We start from the raw sequence: 15,710 nt of genomic DNA on the forward strand, positions 1-15,710 counted from the left end.
GTATGACACTGCGGGCATCACCGAGTCGTGGCTGGAAGAAGGTCATACTTGGGAGCTTAACATCCAAGGTTACACATGATATTGCAAGGACAGGCAGGTAGGCAGAGGGTCGCTGTGGCTTTGAAATCAAATCCTTAGAGGTGACATAGGATTGGAAGATATAGAATTCTTGTGGATAGAGTTAAGAAACTGCAAGGGTAAAGAGACCCTGACGGGAATTATATACAGGCGTCCCAATAGTAGCCAGGAATTGGGCTACAAATTATGATGGGAAGTAGGAAACTCGTGTCAAAAGGGCAATGTTATGATAGTCATAGGGGATTTCAAAATGCAGGTAGATTGGGAAAATCAGGTTGGTGCTAGATCCCAAAGAGTGAACTTGTAGAAAGTCTACAAGCTGGCTTTTTAGACCAGCTTGTGGTTGAGCCCATGGGGGAAAAGGCTATTCTGGATTGGGTGTTCTGCAAGGAACCGTATTTGATTTGAGAACTAAAGGTAAAAGAACCCTCAGAAGGCAGAGATCATAATATAATAGGCTAATAGGCTTCACCCTGTAAGTTGAGAGGGAGAAGCTAAAGTCAAATGTATCAGTATCACATACAGTGCAGTAAAGAGAATTACAGAGGAATGTGAGAGGAGCTGGACAAAGTTGATTGCAAGGGAACACTAGCAGGGATGATGGCAGGACAGCAATGGCTGGAGTTTCTGGGAGCAAGTCAGAAGATGCAGGATAGATACATCTCAAATATGTAGTATTCTAAAGGCAAGAGGATACAACCGTGGCTGACAAGGGAAGTCAAACACAAAGCAAAAGAGAGGGCATAAAACAGAATAAAATTTTGTGGGGAGTCAGAGGATTCAGAAGTTTTCAAAACCCAACAAAAGGCAACTAAAATAGCCATAATGACGGATAGGATGAAATATGAAGTTGTTAGCCAATAATATAAAAGAGGATACCAAAATATATTTCAGCTATATAAGGAGTAAAAGAGAGGCGAGAGTAGATATTGGACAGCTGGAAAATGATGCTGGAAAGGTCATATTGGGGGACAAGGAAATGAGGGATGAACCAAATAAGTATTTTGCACCATCTTCACAGTGGAAGACACTAGCAGTGCGCCAGATGTTAGAGAGTGTCAGGGGACAGAAGTGAGTGCAATTGCCATTACTAGGGAGAAAGTGCTTGGGAAACTGAAAATCTGAAGGTGGATAAGTCACCTGGACAAGATGGACTTCACCCCAGGGTTCTAAAAGAGGTTACTGAAGAGATTGTGCAGGCACTAGTAAAGATCTTTCAAGAATCACTAGATCTGGCATGGTTCTGGAGGACAAGAAAATTGCAAAAGTAACTCAAGAAGGGAGGAAGGTAGAAGAAAGGAAATTATAGGCCAGTTAGTCTCATCTCAGTAGTTGGACAAGTGTTGGAATCTATTATTAAGAATGAGGTCTCAGGGTACTTGGAGGCATATGATGAAATAGACCAAAGTCAGCATGGTTTCCTTAAGGGAAACATCTTGCTTGAGGATGTAATGCTAAGTCTTTATAAGTAATTGGTGAGGCCGCATTTGAAATATTGTGAGCAGTTTGGGCCCCTTATCTAAGAAAGGATGTGCTGACATTAGAGAGGGTTCAGAGGTGGTTCATGGGAATGATTCCAGGAATGAAAGGGTTAATGTATGAAGAATGTTTAGTGGTTCTGGACCTGTACTCACTGGAATTTAGTGGGGGGGGGGGAGAATCTTATCAAAACCTAAGGAATGTTGAACGGCTCAGATAAAGTGGATGTGGAGTGGATGTTTCCTATAGTGGAAGAGTCTAGGATCAGAGGGCACAGCCTCAGAACAGAGGAATGTCTATTTAGAAAGGAGATTAGGAAGAATTTCTTTAGCCAGAGGGTGGTGAATCTGTGAAATACATTGTCACGTGTGACTGTGGAGGCCAGGTCACTGTGTGTATTTAAGGTGGAGGTTGATAGGTTCTTGATTAGTCAGGCCGTGAAAGGTTATGGGGAGAAGGCAGGAGAATGGGGTTGGGAGGGAAAATGGATCAACCATGATGAAATGATGGGGCAGACTCGATGGGCTGAATGGCCTGATTCTTCTCCTATCTTTTATGGCCTTACTGCCCCCGCACAGTGTGGCATACCCTCAGAATTACCTCTCGGATAGTGCATTGCTCCCTCAGTGCTGTCCCTCCAGCAGTGAGTTGTTCCCTGAGTACTGTCCTTCTGACAGTGCAACACTCATTCAGTAACATCCCCTCCCCCATGGCATGCGCCCCTCCCAACCCTCATCCTCTCAGTTCAAAACTGAGAATATCAGCCTGGAATTTGAGCCCCGGAGTGGGAAGTGAATTAAGATCGGAGTCAGCGATGTGAACATTGACTGCTCGGCAAGGACAGCACGCTACCTGATCGGGGTTTCTGATATTTGGGCAGCTGTCACAGGCATCCCCAACCCCATCTCCGTCCTGGTCCCTCTGGTCCCGGTTTGGAACATGCGCACAGTTATCCAAGTTGTTCCTGATTCCTGGAAAATGGAGGAAGCGATTGAAATCCAAAGCACATGGACTGAGGAAGAATGAATTACTTTCACCCTGAACCATATCTATCAGCCCATCCCTGGCAATAGGATCTGACCTATCCTGTAACCCAACCGCTAACCACCAGTTACCGTGACCTGTATACTTGCAGATCCCAATCTCTGGCAGCCCATATCTCATTCCTTCTGCCCCAGTACAACCATCCGGTCATATTAGGTGATGCCCCATCCCCAATTACCACAACGTGGCAATGGTGGCTGGGTTTACTGGAACCACATGCTCTGCTGTTAGGTTCCATCATGGCTGCTCTCTAATTGTCTTGTATTAACCTTGGTTCAGGGTACGTGTGGGTTCTCACTCCTATTCCGAGCCCATACCATCTCCATCCAAATCCTGATCGCATAAGTCTCCTTTCCCATCACCATCGCTGTCCTTCTGGTTGTTATTAAAGATGTATTTACAGTTGTCGCACATATCTCCAAAGTTATCCTTGTCCATGTTTCTCTGTTTGACATTTGGTATCAGAACGCAATTATCCTGTGAAAACGAGATTACAGCAGTTACACCAACTCTAGCACCAGATCCATCTTTATCTCCAACAATGACAGGGACAGCAAGAAAATATCACTGCCTGATAGTTCTCTTCCAAGTTGCCTTGGAAATATTTGGCCTGTCCTTCATATTTGATGGGTCTAAACATGAAAGCAGCCCACCAAACACCTTCACTACATGGGCTTCAGCAGCTCAGGGCAGCGAATGACAACCACTTCCTAAGGACTATTAATAAACACAAGGGATTCTGCAGACGCTGGAAATCCAGAGTGGAACAGACACACACACACACACACACACACACACACACACACACAAAACACTGGAGGACCTCTGCAGGTCAGGCAGCATCTGTAGAAAGGAATAAGAGGTGATGTTTTGGGCTGAGACTATTCATCAGGTCTTGATGAAGTGTCTCGGCCTGAAATGTCAACTCTTCACAACATCACATCCAAAATACAGAGTACAGTTCTGGCAGAGTTTCACCGATTGGTTGGCTCAGATCTACAGACTATGACTCGGAACAACAAAGTGTTGAATCATTATATGAGTGCTACCACTTTGGCCAATACTGATTTTTAAACACTGGCTTTCTACTATTTCAAACACCAACCTCTTCATTAACAATGCCGTCCCCATCAGCATCACTGTCACAGGCATTGCCAATCCCATCGCCATCTGCATCTTCCTGCCCGGAGTTTGGCACTGCCACACAGTTATCCTAGTAGAGGATTAATTAACAAACACTCACTTTACACATTTATATTTGCTTTGTTTTGTTCTAATCACGCACATTCTTGTATAATCTACGTTTGTGTTTTTCTTGAGAATATTTTGTATCTGATGCTATGTGCTTGTGATGTCCCTTATCTTAATTACACTGGACAACAAACATTTTACTTTTGTGCGTATCTTATGGATTTTGAACTGATTATCAGGAAAATCACTGATTATCAGGAAAATCAGAAATTTCCGTATCAGGCATCATTTTTTGAAATTGCCTATATTTGTTAATTCAATTTATAATTCAAGTCAGAATAACTGATGCCAAGATTAAGGAAGGCATTTTTGTTAGTCCACAAATCAAATGACAGGCAATTCGAAGAGCTTCTAGTGGGACCGGAGAAAATCACACGGAAGGATGTTGCTGAAAATTTTCTTGGCAACTACAGAGCACCAAACTACGTGCAGCTGATTAACAACATGCTTCAACCATACAAAACCATGAAGTGCAACAAGTCACTAATGATTCATCTTCTGCATTCCCATTTCGACTTCTTCCCCGCAAATCCTGGAGCTGTTGGCAATGAGCATGGTGAAAGGTTTCACATTATGGTCATGGAGAAACTGCATCAGGGCAACTGGAATCGATCAATGCTGGCTGATTATTGTTGGACACTTAAGTGAGAAGCCTCAGACACTGAGTACAAGTCATCAACAAATATTTTTTGCTTAGTTGACCTATTGCAAAGAGTCAGCACCAATATGCAATTAATCACATTATATTCAATAAAAGTTCATTTCTTATTTCTCCAAATTCCTACATGATTTGAGTATATTTGTGTTCAGCTTCAAGTGCTCTATAATAAACAAAAAAACTTTCAGAGGAAGCAACACTTTTGAAAAAGTTTGTTGTCCAGTGTTACAAGTTTTTCATTGCACCTGTTCATACATGCACTTGTGTGACTTGGACTTTACATCCATTTCCACTTTGTACTAATCAGTCCCTCTTTTCTCCACCTCTCCCTTTCAGTTTATTCCATCGTACCTTGCGGCAGTTTTGCTCGGTACATTCCAGTTGTGCGTCGGGAATCCCATCGATATCTGTGTCGGGTCCACAGACGTACCCATTTCCAGCCCAGCCAATTCCACACTGAGACAATGAGAACAGGAAGGGTGACTGCAGTTAATATCACATCCTGACATGACAACAACCGGTGTTTAGCTCCACTAGCTCTGCGCTACCATTGCAATATTTCACAAGCAAAAATATTCCCTGCCCCTTTATTGTATATGCACAGAAGTTTATTCAAATGACTACAACATTACAGCAATACACTATTGTACAATATTCTGGGCTTCATAAAACACACTATTTAACATTTCAAGTTAAAATACAGATATCACTATCGACAACACACTCAAGCTCCTGAGGGGCCCAGTGTTGCTGGAAATTGCTGACTGTACCCATTGGTGTGGTATTCTCCTTCTCCAGGAACACCTAAGCATGGATGTAACCCCGAAAGAGGAGCAGGCAGTCAGCTCGGACAGAACCCTCGACCGTCAGCTGCCTGGTCCTGAGAAAGGGCAGCTTAGTCAGGCCCATGTGCCAACCGACCAGGAGATTCCCCAAGCGGCCTAATGTTTTCCTTCTTTACACAAATAACAATTATTTCCCCCAAGTAGTAAGGCTAATGAACACCCCATCCGCTAACCCACCCCTCCACCACTACTTTATCATCTCCTGTCAGAGTCACCTTATGTACAGTTTCACTCTCTGGATGTACAATCAATGTATATAAGCTATCTAATGTCAGAATCATGTCAGTGTTGGCATGTGGCCAAGTGGTTAAGGCATTAGTCTAGTGATCTGAAGGTTGCTAGTTTGAGACTCAGCTGAGGCAGTGTGTTGTGTCCTTGAGCAAGGCACTTAACCACACAATGCTCTGCGACGACACCAGTGCTAAGCTGTATCAGCCCTAGTGCCCTTCCCCTGGAAAACATCGGTGGCGTGGAAAGCGGAGACCTGCAGCATAGGCAACTGCTGGTCTTCCATACAACCTTGCCCAGGCCTGGGCCCTGGAAACCTTCCAAGGTGCAAATCCATTGTCTCACGAGACTAACGGATGCCTATTATGTCAGAATCAGATTTATTATGGGCATGTGACATGAAATTTGTTAATTTATATTTATTGTGTTTTTTTAGCTGCTGTGTTTTTTGTGCTGCATCAGATCCAAAGTAACAATTATTTTGTTCTCCAATACACAAGTACTGTAAATAACATTAAACAATCTTGAGTCTTGACAGGAACAGTCCTGTTCGAATCCTAACTCTCTCTCTTCCCGGATGATCATTTCAGACGATCAGTTGTTTGTAAATGTGGCATACTGTATTTTACACCAGGATAAGCTTTAGCCCTTACATACTGCCATCACAGAAACAATCTGTTGCAATGCCTGCAACAACCCTTCCCTGACCCGGTCTTGGCCCATCTGACATTTCTTCTGCTGCACACCTGACTCAACCCCATGTTCGCTGCCGACTCACACGCTTCCCAGTGCAGCGGCGCCTTGGTTAAAACTTCCACAGCTCAAAGTAACTTTATTATCAAAGTATATATATGTCACCATATACAACCCTGAGATTTGTTTTTTGCAGACATTCACAGTAGTACAAAGGAATACAATAATCAATCTTAAAAACTACACACAAAGACTGACTACTAACCAATATGCAAAATAATAAATACAAAAATAAATAAGTAACAAAATAATACTAAAAATCTCTATCAAGTCCCTCTATGACCTTGTCCCTCCCTTCTCATTATCTCTTTCCCATTACTCCCTCCACCTTCCATCTGTCTCTAGTCCCCCCTCCCTCCCTTGCTCAACCCTTATCTCACCCTCTGTCACCCCTCCAGATCATCCACCTGTTATATCTTCGCCTTCACTCTCTTCCGTCTTTCTCTCCCTTCACCCTCTCTCTCCTACTTATTCCTTAACCCCACGTTCTCCTTCCTTCCCCTTCTCCCAATCCTTTCCCCTCTCTCTCTCCTTCCTTCCCCCTGTCACTCCTTTGCTTCCTCCCCCTCTCTTTCCTTCTCTTCCCCTCTCCCTCTCTCCCTTGCTATTTTGTTCCTCCTGCCCCCTCACGTCAAGCCCCTCCCTCCTTCCTCCATCACTTCTCCCTGGCTTTCCAGTGACCGACAGGTTACACTTTTTCCTTACAGTGCAGCTGATCTGTCTGTTCTGTGTCACAACGCACTGTGCTTCCCGGTGACATGGGTTCGGTGCTCCATTTGAACAGGTTCTCTCTGGCCGACAGCCCCCGGCCTCGTTTTTGATGTATCCGGCTTTGCACGGCCCACACCGGAATGATCCCTACGGAAAAGCAATGGAGTTTGCTGTTAACACGGAGAACACAATTCCCATTGCCCTTTGCTTTAGATTAGGTGAAGAAAAGGACCCTGGACATTGGAACTGAGCTCCAATCCAGAAAGCTACAATATTATCTTGAGCAACACACACACACACACACACACACACACACACACACACACACACACACATTCACACACACACACACACACACTCACATATACACACAGACACACACACACGCATACACACACACGCATACACACACGCATACACACGCATGCATACACACACACACACACACACTCACATATACACACAGACACACACACACGCATACACACACACACACACACACACACACACACACACACACACACACACACACACACACACAATGCTGGAGGAAGCCTGCAAGTCAGGCAGCGTCAATGGAGGGGAATAAATAGTCGGCCTTTTGGTCCGAGACCCTTCATCAGGCCTGTGAAGGAACAGTACAGCAGCAAAATAAGACGGCGGTGGGGTGGGAGAGTACAAGCTGGCAGGTGAGACTGGATGGCGGGGAAGGTGGGTGGTGGGGGGAGGATAAATTAGGAAGCTGGGACGGGGTAGATGGAAGAGGTAAAGGGCTGAAGAAGGAAGCACCAACGTTTTCCTAAGTGGCTGGAAATTAAGGAGTCAAAGTTTGGATCCGGAGTGAATGAGACCGCTCCCGTTTGTCTGGCCAATCCACTTCACGCCTTCTTCTGAAGTGCTCTTTGTCCGCGCTGCAGCTTCGCTGGGACCGCATCCCAGCGAGAGATGTTTACATGAACACGGGGCAGCCGAGGTTTCATCAGCTGTCAGTTACCCCGCCCAGCACACTGACAGGCTGCAGACCTCCGAGACACCGATGTCCGGCCTCAGACTCAGCACATCCCTCACACTTACACAAATGCGGCACTCGCGGTCATCACCGAGAGTACTTGCCCGTTCACACCCACCCTCTCGCACCACCCACACCCTCCCCTCTGTGTGTGTGTGTGTGTGTGTGTGTGTGTGTGTGTCTCAGTGTGTGTGTCTGTGTGTGTGTGTATGTGTGTGTGTGTGTGTGTGTGTCTCAGTGTGTGTGTCTGTGTGTGTGTGTATGTGTGTCTCAGTGTGTGTGTGTGTGTGTGTGTGTGTGTGTGTGTGTGTGTTGTACGCCTTTCTTTCTCTCCCTCTCTCCGCGGCTGGTTCTCACCGGGGTGTTGGTACAGATGGCGTTTGGATCACAGCCTCCATTCCGCCCGTTGTCACACTCGTTGATGTCTGTGCACACCTGCAAAATAAAGCCAGTGAATGAGGCAGTACAACATCACACCATCACTCCCAGCCCAGCCGCCACCACCCCCACACACACCCAGACAGCCAATACTGAGACTGGGTTACCAGTGTTGTGGTCTAACGATGCCAGTCCTCATGCAGGATCCCTTACCTGCTTGTGTACCTTGGCGAACGCTTCCCCTACTCCCTGGATTCTGGGGCCGCTGTAGCCACTAGGGCAGGGGTCACATTGAAAACCAGGAGATTTATTAATACAACGAACTCCGGGGAAGCAGGGCTGTGTCTTGCACTGTGGAAGAAAGGAAGACTGGCTCATAATAATAATAATAATAATAATAATAATAATAATAATAATGTGTTGTTGACGTGTGGCCAAGTGGTTAAGGCGCTCGTCTAGTGATTTGAAGGTCGCTAGTTCGACCCCCCCAGCCGAGGGAACGTGTTGTGTCTTCGAGCAAGGCACTTAACCACACATTGCTCTGTGACGACACTGGTGCCAAGCTGTATGGGTCCTAATGCCCTTCCCTTGGACAACATTGGTATCGTGGAGAGGGGAGACTTGCAGCATGGGCAACTGCTGGTCTTCCGTACAACCTTGCCCAGGCCTGCACCCTGGAAACTTTCCAAGGTGCAAATCCATGGTCTCATGAGACTAACGGATGCCTATATATATAATAAGTACTTTGTTGATCCCGAGTGGGAAAGTCTTTCAATACAGCAGCAACATTTAAAAACACATCTAGCAGTGTGGAGACTTATCTAATAATAAAGAACAGAATAATAATATACACAATAATTTACTAATGTGCAATAATAATGCACAGAATAATAAAGCAGAGATTATTGTACTATGATACGTGTTCTCAACCCACACATGTTGGAACCTGCTAGAGAGCTTCTTCAAGCATCCTTCAAACTCTCACTTTACTTCAGAACTTTTGGTGAAGTTCAAACAATTGACAACCACATTTTAATCAACCTGATCCCAGTTTAACTTGCAGATATCCTATTGATAGGTTAATGTGGTGACCAAACAGATAATCAGCTCGCTCTTTGTATTAAGTCCACCAGAAGACCTGGCATCCAAAATTATCCCCAAGCCCCCACCCTCCTCCCAACATCCCGCCAAGCTATCAACTCCAGCTAAACCACAAGAATTGTGACCTCCTGCTCTCGGCAGCACCCCTGCCCGTTGTGCAGGCACCCTTGCACTCACCTCGTCCACGTCAGTGCAATGTGTCCCATTGCCCGTGAAGCCAGAAGGACAGGTCCCACAGAGAAATCCATTCACGGTCTCAGAACACGGCACCCCAGGGAAGCAGGGATTAGGAACACATTTTCCAAATGGGTAAACAGTAATCGGCGACTGCTTCCCCTCCTGTCGAATACCTGGAGGTGGGAGTGACATAAGGAGCCCATCAACAAAGGGCCAACCATCAAAGGCCCCAGAGTATTTGCCCAGAATCACATCTGAAGAGCGGGCACGAGGATCCAGAGTAGAGGGAGGGACCCAGCACAAGGGCTAGAACCTGAGGAGAAAGGCATTCCCACACTTCAGCCATACTTTCACACCCCAGAGTGTCCCAAAACTCTGAAAGACCAATGTGAGCCTTAAACAGTGTTGTTACCATTCTGAGATAAACGATGATTAATAGATGCAGAGCAATTTCCTATAAACAGGGAGTGCAATACGGAACAACACTCACACAAGATGCTGCAGAAACCCAGCAGGTCAGGCAGCATCTATGGAGAGAAATTAAAGTCCAGTTTGAAAGGTGGCACAGCCCAATGCAGAAACATCCTCAGTGCCATCTTTCTAACAGTGTACAGTTAGTTCACCCGTGCCCATCCCACAGTGAGACACTCCTCGGTAATGCCCATCCCACAGGGAGACACTCTCTCAGTACTGACTGTCCCACAGTGAGACACTCCTCAGTAACGACCATCCCACAGGGAGACACTCCTCAGTAATGCCCATCCCACAGAGAGACACTTCCTCAGTACTGACTGTCCTACAGTGAGACACTTCCTTGGTAATGCCCATCCCACAGGGAGACACTCCTTAGTACTGACTGGCCCACAGAGAGACACTCCCCAGTAATGCCCATCCCACAGGGAGACATTCCCTCAGTACTGACTGTCTCACAGTGAGACATTCCCTTGGTAATGCTCCCTCAGACTACCTGTCCCACAGTGACACCCTGGGGGATTTACAATGTTCCTACTGATCCTCAGTCAATTTACTCACCACAGAGATCACATTCAGCCAAGGTGTTCTTCAGAAAGATTATCTGTTTTACCTGTGAGATAGTACAGTAATATCAGTGAAATGGAAGAAAAAGGATTTTGTACCTGTAAATTAAGGGTTCTCTGTACAACTAGTATGCAGTATACTCTTTGGAGTGTATTCTGTACCTCATATCTCATCTGCTTGGGGATTTTGGTGGCCTTAATGGCTGAGCCCCAGTATTTTATGCTTGTTATTTTAAATAACTTTAATAAATTCCACTCAGCATCGAAAGTGCATTCCATCCACAGTGATGCCAACTAGGGATCCAGCAGTCCAGAGCAATCTTCTCCAGGAGCAACAAGAGATGGACAAAACCTCTGAAGAGGGGCAGGCAGTCATGGTGGAGAGCCCTGTTAAAGCCCCAGCGCCCGGACCCCAGAATGACCACCTCGTTACACCCAGGAGTAACAGCGAGGTTCAACATCCAGTCCAGAAATAGCAAACCACCCCACCCTCCGTAGTCACCCCACCCTCTGCAGTCACCCCACCCTCACCCTCTGTAGACCACCTCACCCTCCACAGTCACCCCACCCTCTGCAGCCCATCCTCACCCTCTGTAGACCACCCCACCCTCCACAGTCACCCCACCCTCTGCAGCCCATCCTCACCCTCTGTAGACCACCCCACCCTCTGCAGCCAACCTCACGCTCCGCAGCCCCCCTCACTCCCAGCTGCCCGAGGATCAGGAGGATGTGGCTGAAGTGCAGCCAGAACTTCCAGAGCAGCCCCCTGATCAAATCAGCTGAAAACCCCCCACATCGAAACCAAAAACAAAATGCTGAAAATACTGTCCTCAGCATGCCAGGCCACGCCTGTGAGGTAAGAACGAGAGCAAAAATTTCCTGCCAAAGACAATGGGGATTCTTCTCTTCCCGCAGATGCGGCCTGACCTGCTGAGTATTCCAGCATTCTCTTCCTCTCATAAATGTTAAAGTATGGATTGCAACCTCAAGCAATCCATAAACTCATACTTATCACACTTGCTCATCAAGGCACTCGAGTCTGTGAACCAGCTTAAAAATAAATTGCAAGTGGCAGCTCTGTTCAACACTCTGAAACTCTGGTCCCATGTAAAAGGGGCGGGAGCTCACTGGGGATCAGCCTCTAGGGCAGATGGCAGAACATCTAACGACCGCAAGAAGATGGAGGAGGGTATAAGATCAACCTGCCTGGGGGACTCCCCTGTGCAGTGTGGAACTGCACAGCAGGCATTTCCAAGAGAGGGCTCAAGCTGTGAGGAGCAGGTTCCAAGGGAGGGGTTCAGAGGGTTAATTCCTGGTGAGTAACAATCTGCTCGGTTGATATTCCATCACGCATGTTTGAGACCCTTGCTACCCTGAGTAATGGGGCTCTGAAAGCTTTGACTATGAGCTTGGGTATCCAGCAACTCTGTCCTCTGGGTCAGCCCCGCATCAGATCACCTTGGCATACTGAGGATCCTCTTCACAGTGTAGGAGCACCTTTCTAATAGTGACTGCATCCCTGACTCTGAGAAGATCCCAGTAACAGACCAGCAATCCCCCCTCGGAGAGGCACACCCAGCATTCACTAACGACATCTTCATGACATTTTAAAGGCAGTGTTCTTCTCTCTCCTGTAGGGAATCAACCCATCACTTACTTACCAGAAGTCCAGGACGTTTCTCCTATTTGATCCTCAGAAGAGTGGAGCAGAAAAGTCCTACCGAACTCACCTATCCTTCATAAGTCAATGGGTTCCTCAACCATGAGCAACAGGTCATTGGCCTAAGTCAAGACGATGACCTCCAAGTATGGTCCATTTAGAGCCGAATCCAGCACCATCCTCATCTGATACCAAAAAGTTGCTTCCAAGCAGAAATTATTCAGTTGTCCAGACATGAGGACGTTTCTACCTTCTTATGGGTAGAGTGTACTCTACTCAAGGACTATTAATTCTAGCCAGACACCCAGTGTACAGAAATCAGTTCTGGGCTCAAAGGTCTGGCCTGTAAAACACCCACAGAGTCCTACAGAGGAATTTATGTTACCCTATCAGACACTTTCAGCCCTCTGAAAATGGCGTACCAGGTTCCAGTTGTGATGGGTTTCAGTGGGAAAAGATCAGCATTTCCAAAATTCAAGGTATAAAGCCTTCTTCACCCAGCTGACCCGGGAGAGGCAATTGAGAGGGGAGGGGTGCTTCCTTACGCAAAGTACAGAACCCTCCCTGTTGAGTCTGGCGGCCCCGTCCCAACAACGTAACGCGCCTTGCTTCCCCCAGCTGTCTTCCTATCCAGAGTTTGTACTGTGCACCACAGCGATCGTGGAAAATTCTTCCTTTGGGAAGCAATCTCCCTTTCTCCTTCACAGCAGTGTGTTGGAGCACCGGCTTCCAATACTCTCCATGGGTACTGCCCATGGATTGCAATCACGTTTCTCCCATCTCCTGGTTGCCGCGTTACATCTGCGGGTGAATACATTCTTAAAAAGTACGATTGACTCTGTTAGCTAGTCTCAACATTATTTCCCAACAATAATCGCAAGGCTTAAAAAAGACCCATGTTAGTGATCGGTGGGGGGGGGGGGGGGTCATGGAAATCGTTAGAGTCATGAAAGGGTTAAAGTCTGGGTACACAGGAACACTGCAGTACTGGAGTACAGAATGGGTTCTTTACCTGTTGTTTAAGGAGATCTTTAATCTCAGCCAGCTCCCGGTTTGTTAGCGTCATCTGAGAAAGCACCTGCTGATTGAAATTGCCTAAAGACAGGGAATAAGGACAAATGCAGTGTTGATTCTACCACCAATACCAACGACTAATGCTAAACCAGCCCTGTCACAATATAATTGGCTTGAAGTGTGCATAAGGCTACTACAGCGCCGGTGACCCGCGTTCAATTTCCACCGTTGTCTGTAAGGAGTTTTTGCACGATCTTCCCGTGACCGTGTGAGTTTCCACTGGGTTCTCCGGTTTGTTCCCACATTCCTAAGAGCTACAGGTTCGTCGGTTAATTGGGCACATGGGTGTAAATGGTTAATTGGGCACATAGGTGTAAATGGGTGGCGCGGGGGCCGTGGGCTGGAAGATCCTGTTACCGCGCTGTACCTTTGAATTAATCTCTCCCCCCACCTCTTTGCTTCACGGGTTGCATCGTTACAGATATTAATTCTACTCCCTACATTGTCACATATTCTCCAGCATCGTTTGTTATGATTGTATTTTTACTGTTAATAATCTAATCCTCTCGGAGTTCACGGTCACGCCGAAATTTACTAACGGGGATGTTTCCGCTCCGGGAACCAGTACATCCATACTCGTTCATCAGCAACTTTTATGTGTGTTGCTGGTACATTGATACTGTGTTTCTTTTTAACAGGATACCTGACCGTGAGCCACGCGTTCTGCCCGGTGCCGGACAGGGAGAAGCAGACGAAGTGAGGGCCGGGTCTGAGTGGCGAAGAATCCGGGAGTGAGAACCAAGGGCGAGGGAGGGACACGTCCAGCGGCGAAAGAGCTAGGACTGAAGAAGGGATGGATCAGGATCGGGGAGTGAGTATGCTGGAAGCAGCAAAGGAGAGCCAGGAGGGGCGCCTGAAACCGGAGAGACAGACCTACACCTGAGGAAGTTCTTGGCTTTGCGGATGCGGGTCATTATATGATCGACCGAATCTGCTGGAGGTTAATGGACCTCGTCTTCACATCGAGGAAAACAAAGTGTAAGAGCAAGTATTTCGGAAGAGTTATTCTCTCCAGAAAACGTATCATCTGATGAAATAAAAAGTTTTGCGGGATTCTGCGTCCCGTGAGAACAGAGTGGCCGAGGATTCGGTGGACTCCGACGTTTGCCCCTTGATACTTGGGCTAAGGATAGATTCGATGCTCTATAGCGAGCCGAAGGAGGAAAACGAACAAGAAGTGTCTTACCTTCGTTCCGCTGACAGGAACTGATCCCAAAGCAGAGCTGCAAACTGACAATCAGTAAGAACGCACTGGGACTCATGTTGCTTCTGAGGATTGTTGGGTTAAGCTCTCGCACCTTGCCCCGGGTCAATCAAAGAAGCGCTCGCTCGTGCTCCAAACCTTTGCTGCGAGTGTTTGCTGGTCCTTACTCCCGGCGTTATAAATGCTGCTGGAATGACATCATGTGTTGGCATTCCGGCCAGAATACCTGTCTCAAAAGAAAAAACAAAGTCGGCTGGGACAATGACCCCCCGCCCCCCACCCCCTTTTCATTTTCTGACCCATCTCCTCCATTAAAGACGCACTCTGCTCGGAATGCGCCCGCAAACGTTAATGCGTTCCATTTCTTACATTCTCTGAAATATTAAATAGCTCCTACTGTTTTCCGTTAGCTTTAAATAAGTCTGCAGTTCAACGCCAGTTATGTGTCGCCTTGGGTCTCTCCTTATCTTTGCCTCCATTCTACCTGCTATGTCTCACCTCTCTGTATCTGACGCTTCCCACAGCCTTTACCGTCCGTCCTTTTCACAGGCTTAACGCTGTCAACACGGCACCTTCAATCTGTACCCATCAATAGTTTAAGGCCAACTCCGCGGTTCACTCTTTCTACTTCTGCGTGTCACTGAGTTGTTGAGAACCGGATTAGTCGGTCAGTTCCTAGGTGTCAGCAGGAGCTTCGCGATACAAATTGCCCGCCGGGCAAATTAAGACTTGAGGGATGGCGACGTCCCAGGTAAAGCCAGCAGTTATTGTTCACCCATAACTGCCCATGAGACGATAGTCTTCAACTGCTCACTGAGTGAAGTTATTCCCACAGTTGTGTTTGATCGGGATTCCTGGTATTTGGACCTAGTAATGACGCGTGAACAATACACTCTGTGACCACTTCATTTGGGGTGGAAATATGTCCCTACCGAAAGAGGCGTAAGTCGCTTCTACCCTCCTCTAGCCTTCAGGTCACCCTCGGGCAAGGTGAGGAGGTGCTTGGCTCCCCCCCCCCCCCAT

General features: G+C 47.0%; 1 protein-coding gene across 1 annotated transcript in view; it reads right to left on the minus strand.

Annotated features, from left to right (window-relative positions):
* The window catches only part of comp (cartilage oligomeric matrix protein), a 40,704-nt gene extending 25,323 nt beyond the window's left edge, over positions 1-15,381 (minus strand). Inside the window, exons 1-12 of the mRNA XM_072243964.1 lie at positions 15,186-15,381; positions 14,670-14,913; positions 13,422-13,504; positions 10,745-10,796; positions 9,713-9,885; positions 8,648-8,785; positions 8,414-8,491; positions 7,042-7,194; positions 4,862-4,966; positions 3,707-3,814; positions 2,919-3,078; positions 2,410-2,528 (exon numbers count right to left, since the gene is read on the minus strand). Of these exons, the coding sequence (XP_072100065.1) occupies positions 2,410-2,528; positions 2,919-3,078; positions 3,707-3,814; positions 4,862-4,966; positions 7,042-7,194; positions 8,414-8,491; positions 8,648-8,785; positions 9,713-9,885; positions 10,745-10,796; positions 13,422-13,504; positions 14,670-14,745 (1,245 nt within the window). The 5' untranslated portion in view covers positions 14,746-14,913; positions 15,186-15,381. The remainder of the gene's footprint in view (positions 1-2,409; positions 2,529-2,918; positions 3,079-3,706; positions 3,815-4,861; positions 4,967-7,041; positions 7,195-8,413; positions 8,492-8,647; positions 8,786-9,712; positions 9,886-10,744; positions 10,797-13,421; positions 13,505-14,669; positions 14,914-15,185) is intronic.
* Between the last annotated feature and the right edge of the window lie 329 nt (positions 15,382-15,710).

This window comes from Mobula birostris, chromosome 26 (genome assembly GCF_030028105.1).
Source record: "Mobula birostris isolate sMobBir1 chromosome 26, sMobBir1.hap1, whole genome shotgun sequence".
In the NCBI taxonomy this organism is placed as follows: domain Eukaryota; kingdom Metazoa; phylum Chordata; class Chondrichthyes; order Myliobatiformes; family Myliobatidae; genus Mobula; species Mobula birostris.